At 36.5% G+C, this 12,373-nt stretch overlaps 1 protein-coding gene across 1 annotated transcript in view; it reads right to left on the reverse strand.

Annotated features, from left to right (window-relative positions):
• THOC2 (THO complex subunit 2) overlaps nucleotides 1-12,373 on the reverse strand; it is a gene marked incomplete at its 5' end in the record, with an annotated part of 111,685 nt that overhangs the window by 25,084 nt on the left and 74,228 nt on the right. The window contains 8 exons of the mRNA XM_079727044.1: nucleotides 74-205; nucleotides 575-703; nucleotides 1,636-1,793; nucleotides 2,251-2,392; nucleotides 3,649-3,924; nucleotides 8,076-8,240; nucleotides 9,064-9,243; nucleotides 10,237-10,354. Of these exons, the coding sequence (XP_079583170.1) occupies nucleotides 74-205; nucleotides 575-703; nucleotides 1,636-1,793; nucleotides 2,251-2,392; nucleotides 3,649-3,924; nucleotides 8,076-8,240; nucleotides 9,064-9,243; nucleotides 10,237-10,354 (1,300 nt within the window). The remainder of the gene's footprint in view (nucleotides 1-73; nucleotides 206-574; nucleotides 704-1,635; nucleotides 1,794-2,250; nucleotides 2,393-3,648; nucleotides 3,925-8,075; nucleotides 8,241-9,063; nucleotides 9,244-10,236; nucleotides 10,355-12,373) is intronic.

A 12,373-nucleotide genomic window follows, 5' to 3' on the forward strand; every position in this document is an offset into this window, starting at 1 on the left:
TTAAGATCTGTTATTAAAAAAGTATAAGTATGAAGAGAAAAAACCACCTTTGAGAAATACAATTTTTTCTTACCTTGGTTAGTTTGTAATGCCATTTATGTACAACGTGTCGAAAATTTTCATAGTCTAATTGATCAGCTTTATTTCCACCATCAAAACCAGTTGCCCGTAATATAGTAAGAAATCCTGGATAATTTCCACATTCCTAAGGGCAAAAAATAGGCTGTCACTTTTAAAGAAAAATTCTGTCCCCCAAAATAGTAGAAGCTAAAACTTAAGTAGACTAGATTAATGTAACAATTCCATGTGAAAACATAAATGTGTATTTTGAATTATAGGTAGTTTTCACAGAAAGATTCACCTTATTCAATGACATTAATTTGAAATGTCAGTTTGAGATAGGATAAAAATATAGCATTTTTTAAAATAATGAATGAATTGTGCTTAAATTTTAAACATTGTTTTACAACTGAATCTTAAACTCAGCTTCCCTTTTAAAGCTGAATCCAGAGCTTACTGGAAGCGGTCATTATATACATGGTAAATGGGTAAAATGTAAGAGTATTTGTCATACCTTTTCATATGTGGCTCTATCACTGTGCCACCTGGTCACAGTCTCTAACATGCAGCAAAGGAATCTCCCATATCGACTAGCTTCATTTTCAGTACAGCTTGCGACTGTGTAAATTATATCAGAGAAAACCTATAGAAAACAATGTGTGAAAAATAAAATCAAATCAAGGTCAAAATTAGTTCAAAGTATTAAAAGATCATGTAATAGCAAATCATAATAAACAGGTAAGTTTAGTCAAAATGCATCTTCCCCTTTTATGTTCACAATTCCAGAGACCTTTAAAGATTCTGGCTTTTGTGAGGAAATAGCACATTCATAAAGCAACAATAAGAACAACAACAAAAAAAACACTTTTATAAAGAAAGCTGATTTACAGTGAGGGAAGAAAAAAACTATCATTATTATTACAACATAACTTCTTTAACAAAGACTTAGCCATAGACATTACTGGGGTTAAGGGGACAGTAAGCAGAGGCGAGGCTGATAGAAACTAGAAATAGGCAGCTGACAGGCTGTAACATACATCATGTTTTTAAACCACAAAATGCAGCAATTTATTATTATGAAAAAAGCCAGATGCAAAAATCTGTGAATGTGACCATATTGAAAAGCATCCCTGCTTTTATATATGTGCAAAAGTGTAAGCTTTTTCGTTGTTTCCTGAGGGGGTGAAGGTTAAAAATGGAGAAGAGAGTTCTACCTATTATGACAAACATATAAACCCAAATGTTGAGTTAATGGATTAACTAGGGGTGCTTATATCAGGCACTACTCAAAGTGCTTTTGTGTATAGTGACTCATTTATTCCTCACAACAATCTTATGAAGCAGGTACTATTATCCCGTTTTACAGATAGAAAACTGAGGCACAGAGAGGTTAAAAAATACTTGCCAAAGATCATATAGCTAGAAAGTAGCAGAGCTAGGATTCAAGTTCAGGCTCTTGGCTCTTGAGTTCATGCTTTTAACCACACACACAATAATACCTCTATAGATTATATATAATGTTTAGCTATATTTGTGTGAGACTTTTTTTTAAAGGTTGCAATAAAAAGAACTTACTCGATCATAGCAAAGAAGTGTGGAAAAATTTGGAGTTTTCTGTTGATGTACCAATTCAACAAAACGAGCACAGTAAACAGCATCAATTGCTGAAAAAATACATCGAGGAAATATACACAGCTGTAGAAATTTTGTGATGGTCTCATTTTTGGTAGATTCTAAAAATAAGGGAAGAATATATTAAGTGGTAAACTTCTTCCTCAAGTGCCTCAAGGCCACTAAACATGACAACATAAACTTTAGTGTAGAGAATGATATAAAACCACAAACTATTTATAGTTTGTAACCAAAAGGTCATGCCTGGGATAAGACTTTCATTTTCACTCTGTGGACATTTTTCTACCTATAATTTCTCCAGAGATAAGATTTTATACAGAAAAGTTGAATGATAAGCTGCCAATATTGTAGTTTTAAGTTAATTAATTTCACCAGCAAATTAAATCTGTTCCTTCAGTGAACATGTGAAGTCGACTCTGCGTTAATGAACAACCAAAGAATGGGATAGTGAACACTGAGTTGAAATACAAACATAATACACTTCAATACCTCCAAAGTTATAAAAGTTTGCTTTTTTAATGTAGCAGTGGCAGAAATGTAACAATTCCAACAACTTACTTGCTAAAAGCCAATTGTCCTTTTCCAGTTTCAGTCTCTGTAGCACTCGCTGTACATGTTCCATCTGCTTCTTTTCTTCTTCAAGAAGCTTGTCCTGAAGGGCAGTACATCGCTCCTTCTCTTTTTTCTTTTTATTTGGAGGCTACAAAGTATAAGTTAGATACTTTTCTAACTACAGGCACATTACCTCTCCTTTTAATTAAAAAATTTGAGGAGATAAATGCTGATATCTTATACTAATTACTTCAACAGGGATGTTTAGGAGTCCACTTGGATGTGCTTTGACCTCCACTCAACAAATCCGAGACAAAGTCAGTCTTTGCACACTATCAAAACAGGATACCTTCTCAACACTGGTACTTTTACTCTGAGGCATGGAGCCATCTTTGATCCTTCCTTCTCTGTTCCAATATTCTAACTGCTTACAAGTCTTTTGCATTCCCACTACCTCCACCATAGTCTATGCTCTCACTACTTCATAATGAATTACCCAAAAAGCCACCTAGTTGGTCTCCTGCCTAATGCCAGTCCCTTGCCCTATCAAACGTACCCTTCATATCACTGTCACGAGCAATCTGTCTAAAGTACCATTTTTACCATTATCGCTTCCCCACTGAGGAATCTAAAATAGCTCTCAATTTTATCAAGCCTTCCTTTTTTTTTTTAAAGTGCATTTTTAAAAACTAATTATTTAGTTGGCTGCGCCGGGTCTTAGTTGAGGCACGTGGGATCTTCGTTGCAGCACATGGGATCTTTTAGTTGCGGCATGTGGACTTTTAGTTGCGGCATGCGTGCAGGATCTAGTTCCCCGACCAGGGATCAAACCCCAGCCTCCTATATTTGGAGCGCGGAGTCTTAACCACTGGACCCCCAGGGAAGTCCCTCAAACCTTCCTTTCTAACTTTCATTGCTCTACATCACCTGGCCCCAACCTAACCTTTCAAATTTATCACTAAGCCCAATCGCCACAGTAAAAGTGGTCACTTTAAACCTTAGACTACTTCATACCTTTGCTGAAGCTTTACAGTCGCCAATTTGCCTCCATACTTCCAAACTTAACCTATCTTCAAGGCCTATCCAGTTCAAGACTCACCTCTTCAATAAAACTTTCTCCTAAAGAATTCTCCTTTGGGGAATTCCTATTGCTCTTGCAATTGGAGTTAAGTAGATCATTTTAAGTTGCTAACACAGCCCTCAAATACCTTTTGATTGGTCATAACCTCCACGTACTCACCAAGCCCCTGCCCCACCCATGGAGAGGATAACCTCTAAACCCACTTAGAAAAACATTATGTAACAGCAAGATATGAACCTGAGCTAATATAATTCCAAAGTATGGATAATGTTGAATTAATACCATGAAGTTATTGTACTTGAGCTACTAGAACAAAAACCTACCATTTCCTGATTGTCATCAATTGCTTTCATCTGGACTTTAAGTTTATTGACTTCCCGTTCATAGCTGGTATGTGGAACTGCAAGGTCATACATTGTCAATGACCAGAATGTGGCATAGAATTGAGGGCTGATGTCATCCCAGACTTTGGAAACATGTAAGGAAACCACTGCTTCATGGACAGGAGCCATCACCATTTCACATGATGTAATGTACTTGTGAACTTTATGTTGCTGTTTATTTCCCTTCTCTGATTTTTTAAGTTCATCATACTTTGACTGGAGATAAAAAAAGCAAAAACACACACATACAATATGATTTATAGCACTGATTTTCATAGTATAAAAATCTAGGTTCCCTTTTCAAGAATCAGAAGATGACCAATCAAAACTGTTGTAGGAAAAACAAAACAAAAACAAACAAAAACAAAAAAAAAACTGTGTAGGAATTCTAATTTCTTACCAACAACACTTCTTTTAAGATAAATCATCCCTGGAAGCTGTTTCAATATTTAGTCCTGTGTGCTTACTATGAGCTTTTCCGAAGATTCTTATTGCATCTGACCTGTTGAGTAAGTGAATAGGGTATGTGGGCCCCCTGTCCATCTCCCCCACCCTACTCTCTCTTGCTGTTGCATCAAGGATTGAACATGCAGGGTTTCCACTCCTGCTTTTGAGATATTCAAGGGAACCAAGTAGAGGGTCTTAACACTAGTAAAGAGGCAGAATGGAACTAGTAACAGCCAACCAAAACAGAATGTTTTATCGCTACATGTAGCCCCTATCATCCGTTACGATTTGTCAATTAAGAAGCTGGATCAACACAAAGAAAGGTTATGAGAACGTTACCATAAGACCACTAAGTAGGGGGACCAACTGTCCAGGTTTTCCAGTGATTGAGGGGTTTCCCAGGATGCAAGACTGTAGTGCTAAAACCGGGAAAGTCTCAGGCAAAACAGGACCAACTGGTAACCCTATTGCTAAGCTAAATTATGATTTTCTCTGAATGGCTATGATATACTGGAGTTTAAAGCATGTGGGAACTGACTTAACCACAGCTTTTTTGGGCCTGATTGGTTTATCCTAATTTGGGGGAGAGTCAGAGGAAGGCCATACCCTTAATTGTATGAGAAAAAGAATCTGTTAGTACAATGGGAGGGACTACATATTAGTTCATAGAATGTGTGTCAAACATAAAAAAGAAAACAATACAAAGTGGAGTTGTTGCTATTATCTCATGTCCTTCAGTCTCTTTGAGACGAAAGAGCTCTCACCCAGAAAACTGTCTGGGTTAGGCATCATCCCTGAAGATGAACCTAAGAGGAGATCTAAAACTAGCTTCTTCTTTATGCTAGAAAGCACTTAAATCATTTACAGTTTGTGCTAAACATGGATCCCAGAACTAGAAGATCTGAAGTCAAAGGTCCCACTTCCAGTTCTGCATCGTGATAGGCAAAAAGAGTCTTGGCTCCTACAGTCCAGCTGCCGTCCCTCCTGAGCGCTCCATACCCCAGGCTCACTGGATTGAAGGCATGCCAAGTACTCTTTGTTCCACAGGGTATCTCAAACAGGCTCTGAGAATCATACAATTACTTTAGAAGTGGGAAAAATTATCTCCTGTTTTCCCCATTTTAGAGAGCACGCTGGTAACTACTGAGGCCACATAGGTGGCAAAGCTATAAATATAAAGAACGTTACTTAGGAGAGAGGTCCCAATTACACCAGAGACCTGAGAGAATAGCAGCTGGGATAAGAAAGGCTTTTAAATTTTTGAGGGTGGGTCCTATTGAAGGCAACTAATATGAATCTGTGTGAACAGAAAGACATCTGTTGAAGTTCTAACAAAACACAGAATAAAACAGTGATGAAACTACCTGCATAAGATAGCTTATTTACCTGATTTGGTCATATTTAGAATATGGACTAGGGGAAAAGCCTTTCTTTCAGACCAGTGTTGCAAGGTGGCTCTCAGCAATTAAAACTGAAAATTAGGTTATAGGTATGACACTGTTATATGATAGCCCCAGTCTCCCTAATCCTTTGTTTCTGAATCTGTGACTTCTATTTCCAGGCACCCCCCTCATTCCTATCTAGTTGAAAAAAAAATAGGCTTGATCAGAAAAGATGGCTATACTGCATATTTGCCTAGGACAAATATTTCCTTGCCTAAAGTCAGTTTAACCCTTCTTCAAGCTCACATCTTCAGTCAAATGGATAAGCATAACAGCTTTACAAAGTCACCTGGGGAACTAGACCTACGGAATAGAACTGATATCCACTGTTATTGTACTTTTATTTTGTTTTTGGCCGTGCCGCGCAGCATGCGGTATCTTAGCTCCCCAACCAGGGATCGAACCCATGCCCCCTGCAGTGGAAGCGCAGAGTCCTAACCACTGGACCGCCAGGGAATTCCCTGCTGTACTTCTAATTACTGTTCAAAAAGCTCTTGGCCTAACAATGTGAGCAGTGTTTGGTTGGCTAAATTATTCCCATGAGAGCCTGCCAATAGTCAATTTATGGAAGGGACCTAGCAGCCCTCTAATACTCATACTCTCTCATCAAAGGTTCTTCAAGAGGGGCTTTCACCCAAGAGGCAGAAGTAAGGATCCCTAGGAAAGCCTGGATGCCCAATCCAGTGTAACCAAGGTTGCCGAGGAATTCCCTTTCCAGGGGGTGGCAATGTGGCCTACCCCTGATTTGGTTGTATAGCCACCTCTGTATAATTCTCTGTTTTTCTCCTCAAACTTGAAAGGAAAATGACATTTCTTTGTTTAGATATTTTTATCTCTTAAATGACAAAGACACAATATTTTACACAGGCTACGGAAAAAGTAGCTGTTGGTATGAATGACCTGCTCCATTTTCTGACCTGGAAAAGTTCAGCCAACCTCAGGCAACCAGGTGTTCCTGTTTGCTAGGGTTCAATAGCGCTGATTAGTGTGTCACTTCTCAGTATAGCACAGGGCAGGTCAGAATTTCTGAGATGAAGCAATTCTCCCACCTCAGTCCTTCAAGAAATCAGGTCCCCTGTTGTATAGCTGAGACTGATCTACTGTGGGGTGGGGCGACAACACAAAACATAACTACACAAAGAGAGCACAGCAATTTTCTGGATTGAGAGAGTCTAAAGGAGAAGAAGCCCAATCCTACTCCCTTATTCCCTTTTTCCCTCTAGAGAGTACAGCACAGTATCACAAGTGATAATTGAATCAATTAACATTTAGTTAGTTGTTAGAGGGTAAGTGTGAGACTGTAGCAGTTGATATGTAAACACTAACAGCTGATGGTTGATTAAATGATCAATTAGATCCCAGATTTCTCAGCACCTTTTCCCCCACTCTACTACACAGCCCTGTATCCCCACTGGGAACAAGAAGGGAGCCTACTTAAAGATAAGGGAACAAGATCTTCCCCAAAATCTGTAGTGAAAGCCTTGCATAGTACAGACTTAAAAAACAACAACAGATAAACAGAAGGGCCAGAATCTAAGCCTACAGAAAAATGAATATGCTTGGGCGCCAGTCAGAGTGGGGAAGTACCACGGTTTCCAAACAGAGTACTGACCATGGCCCTGAGGGAAAAGGAAAAGTAAATTCCTATTAGAGGTAACTGCTTTAAAGGGAAGAGTCCAGGTGGCAGATAGAGAAAAGGAGGGAGGGCTGTCTCCTCTTCCCCCACATCCTTACTTGGATTTCAATACAGTCACTAACGGGATATCCTGCTTGGGAGGGCTCTAGTTTGCTTTTTGTTGTTGTTTGTTTTCAGTTGTTTCATTTAGGTGGAGAGAAATAAAACAAGAGCCGTGAATATACCTTTCCTAGAAGTTACGCAACAGAGAGTGCAAGAGTATTTAGAATGTTTGGGCGTGGTTAAGTCTGTCAGTCTTTATTTCTTTCAAGGCAGTATGTGTAATAGCAAGTCAACTATCTGACAGTGATACTGTCACTGAGGAAACAGGATTTTCTGTATTCAAGAGGAGTGTTTCTCAGAATGACGTACCACATTCGCCTGCATCAGAATCATCTAGTGCTTGTTAAAAAAACAAAAACAAAACAAAAATCCCCAGGTACCATTCAACTTACTAAATTAGAATTTATGGACATGGGGTTGAGTTTTTAAGATGCTTCCTTGGTGATTCTCTAATAATTCCCTGATGAGCTGCACTAATGGTGGAGAACTATAGTTCTAGAGGGCCCATAAGACATCAACTTGGACAACTGGTGGTGTAGTAACAGTAAAATTATAGAACTAGTAAGACTTACTTTTTAAAGGGGATATTTTCATTGCCCACTGAGCAGAGCTGAGTATTAACAAAAGAGCAACTCTCTCATAATCTATATCTATGTCAAATTAAAATGCATTTACAAATAAAACAGTTAAGTAGTAATGTGGAATCACTCCTGAATGGCAGCAAAGATACTTATACTTACCGAAATATGGTGTGCATACATTGGCCTAGACAGGAAAAATGCTGCATCATGGGGTGTGTGAAATTCATTACAGAGCACATCAATTGAAGGCACTCGCTTTATATAATCTTCTGTGCTTAGATTAGATGCTAAAAACCCACCAAACTGTACCAGGGTATCATGACACTAAATTTAAAAAATAAGACAAAAAACACAAATGTGCTACCATTTTACTAAACCAACATAACATTTTCCAAAATGACTAAGATATATTTCAACAATATTTTGATTAACAATTCAAATTTTACTACTTGAAAGAACTCTGGAGACAATCTACAAACTTAATCATATAATCGTATTACAAAAGAGATACCCAAGTCCTGAAAAGTTGACTAATCTAAGACTTTAATAGTCAACCAAGGTCTCAAGTTCCAAGCTACTGTTCACCACTTTTAGTAGCAGAATATATTTATCTAAATCACATAGAACAATTTTATGTATGTGCAAGTCAATTTTCTTGGCCCTTAAAAGTCGAAAACTTTATAAAATATGCGTGATGTTTTTTATTTCCTTGTAATATAGTTGGTGATAGTTAAACACATTTTGTAGGCTAACCATAGGTTTTGGTGCTTAATATTTTAAAATATATTTTATAAATGAAGATCATATCTACTTTGTTGTGGCTGAAATTCCAGATTTCCAGAGATCAGAAAAGATGAGAGCAAACAACTTGAAGTTATCTACTTAACTGAAAACCTTATACATATGATTATATCCCCTAGATCCATCTCTTAAATATCATAATTTGCACAGAAAGAGTCCCAATTTCCAGAATGTCTATTATATATATATAATTATATAATTACATATTATATGCTGTATATAATATATATCATATGATATATATATATGATGTGCAAAACGACATTTTTCAAATTGTATCACATTCTATATTTTCCACTATCAAGATTTAAAGACCCACAGAAACACAAAGGCCACTTTAACTTGCCTGATCATAGAGCTTTCCCACAAGTTTCAAATGTTTCTCTCCACCTTCCTGAAAGATTACCCCATTCCTCTGCTGAGCCATAAGCAAACAGAGAGGAAGAGCAAGATCATGGTCTAATAGTGCATCCTTTAATCTCTGGGAGGATTTTTTAGTGTTTCTTATCTGGCCAAAGTAACCACCCTGCAAAAGAGAAGACATAACTTTACCAGTGTACCAGTACATAACACATGGCATCTGATTTGAAGAAAAAACACAGAAAGGGTTTGGTTACAATCCTGAAGATAACAAACCCACACACTCTACATTCCTTCCCTCTCTTTACAAATTTATTTTACTGACACTATTACTGCCACTGGCTTTAGTCACTGGCTTAAAGATAACTGTCAACTGTCTTTAAACTTCTACATATTTTCCACTTTCTACCATGCAGTCCCTTATAAAGGATTATCCTTTAGTCAGTGTGGGGCAGAGTCAACAACAGAGTAACTATGCTCAGATTTATGCCCGTTGGGGTATCAAGGACCACAGAAGATTTGATATTTATTTCCCTCCAGATGTATTACTTACTGTCTTTTATACTTTGTTTCAGCTTTTTAAAAAGGTTAAAATAACTAGTATATCGCAATTTTTAAAAGGGAGGTGGGGGCGATTGTAAGAGGAGAATATGTATGGCTTTGACACTTAGCTTTATGTACTTATGTGCTGTTTAAATTCTTTATTATGAACATGCGTACATTTTGATTACTGTAGCTTTGTAACACTGTCTGAAGTCTGGGAGGGTTATGCCTACTGCTTTGTTCTTTTTCCTCAGGATTGCTTTGGCAATTCTGGGTCTTTTATGGTTCCATATAAATTTTAGGATTATTTGTTCTAGTTCTGTAAAAAATGTCATGGGTAATTTGATAGGTATTGCATTCAATCTGTAGATTGCTTTGGGTAGCATGGCCATTTGAACAATGTTAACTCTTCCAATCTAAGAGCATGGGATATCTTTCCATTTCTTTGAATCATCTTCAATTTCCTTTATTAATGTTTTGTAGTTTTCAGCTTATAAGTCTTTCACCTCCTTGGTGATGTTTATTCCCAAGTATTTTATTTTTTTGATGCGATTTTAAAAGGGAGCATGCATACATTTTGAATTTTGAGTCACTAAACAAAAAGAGCAATTCTCACCTCAGCTTTTAGCTGCTCTCCACCAGTCATGGCCTCTAGTTGCTCCATTGTCATTTCTTCTGTAATTTCTATTCCTGCCATTTTTTGTACCACTTCTTTCAATATAAGCAGGTCAAAACTATTTAGGAAAAATAAGAAATAGTCTATAGTTGAAACTTCAAACATAAAAGTAAAAATGAATTGTAATTAATATACTAAGAATCCCTAAATTATTTGTATGTAAATATTTGGGGCATGTAATATGTTTAACTTTTTACTTGGAAGTAATTTCAAACTTACAGATAGGATACAAAGATAAGAATAGTACAAAGCACACCCACATAGCCTTTATCCCTACTTCACCTGTTATTAACATTGTGAACGTTCACTTTATCATTTCTGTTTTCTCTCTCTCTCCCCCATCTTCTCTCTCTCTCTCTCTCTCTCTCTCTCTCTCTCTCTCACACACACACACACACACACACACTCTCTCTCTCTCACAATTTTCTTGAACTATTTGAGAGTAACTTATCTAGTAAGTAACATCATTTTAGAGGTACCTAAAATTCCTAATTAGCCCTAAAATTGCTAATGTGTTTCCTAAGACTATTGCTATTCTCTTACATAACCACAGCAATAGTTATCAACTTTAGTAAACCTAACACTGATACAATACTTTTATCTAATATACAGGTCATACTTCATTTTTAGCAGCCAACCCAATAATGCCCTTCATAGCATTTTTTTTATCCTCCAGTACAGGATGCTCAATATATATTTTTTGATAGTATAGAGCCATCTCTTTAAATAATCACACACACTTGGGAGGAATGGAGGGAGGGAGAGGAGAAAGGAAAAAAGGAAGGAAATGCAAATTCCAAGTTGTGATATTTGAGCCTAAGGTGACAGTTTAGTGGCCTGCCTTACACATTATTTATTACTGTGCCAACAGTTATTCATTTGAATTCTCAAAGTTTAGGATTGTCAATGGAAATAACACCTTATGACTTCCAAGATCTTCCTTAATTTGTTAAGTAATGAAGATAAGGAAAAACATTCTTTCCTACAGAACAAATACAGATGTTTTTCCAAAGAAAGGTAAAGCTAGGTATACCCAAGACACAAGTTAATAGACAAAGGAACAGTTTTCTAAGATTCTTATTAAGTGCTTACTCTCTCAACTTGCCTTGCTTCTCTAAACATAGTTTTTGAAAACAAGAGGGCTCTCATGCAAATAAGTATGCAACAAGTACCAATGAAATATTTTGTTTTTCCTTTAAACAATCTTTTCATTAGATGGTCACAAAAACTATATCACAGTACAGAAAACTGAACTAGAGATTTAAAAGTAATGTGATGTTTTCCTGGCCTATATAGACACAGAAGAGTAAAATGTATACAAATGGCCAATAGATGAGTATAAAGCAAGTGATATATGTGGATTAAATTCCAAACCTAATTTTTTTTAAGCTTTCCCTAAACCAAAATAATCTGTCAAGAATTACTTAGGTAATACTTGTTTGGAGCACCAGATAGCTTTACAGATTTCTGTTTGCTTTCTAGCAGAAAGCTTCTGAAAACCATTTCCAGTTCTTTGAGTCTAGTCAGTCTATTGCTGATGGGGTTTAATATACATTCTAATTCAAACTCTAAGCACTGATATTGGTCCAGAATAAAATAATGAAACTCAGTATTTATAAAGAAAAGAAAACAATGTCCAAAAGGTGCATTAGTGTTACCTATCTCTGAAGTTTAAATTCAAAAAATAGTTGTGTTTTAAAGATACTATATATACCCTCAAAATAAACACATTCCTACCAAATGTTCAATGTAAAGGCCAATTACTGTCCAGTAGCATAATCAACAGTGCAATGTGTTTTGCCATAAGAGGATTTATAATATACCATATCAACCATTTATTCAAAAGCCTAACAGGTAGTCAAAATGAGTTAGTTTCTTTAATGAGTTACACATATAGCCAAATATTACATTTTTTTCTGTATATTTTAAGTTATTTCTTTTAATTAAAGAATTCCATATAAATAAGTGAGCAATTATTTTCTTAAGCCTACAACCAACAAACAGTTTTTCAACATAATAGCAATGTCAGTATCCCAATACCAGTAGAAGTACTCTAATTATTGAATTTCATTTACAT

The sequence above is a fragment of the Hyperoodon ampullatus genome, assembly GCF_949752795.1.
Source record: "Hyperoodon ampullatus genome assembly, chromosome: X".
Lineage (NCBI taxonomy): Eukaryota > Metazoa > Chordata > Mammalia > Artiodactyla > Ziphiidae > Hyperoodon > Hyperoodon ampullatus.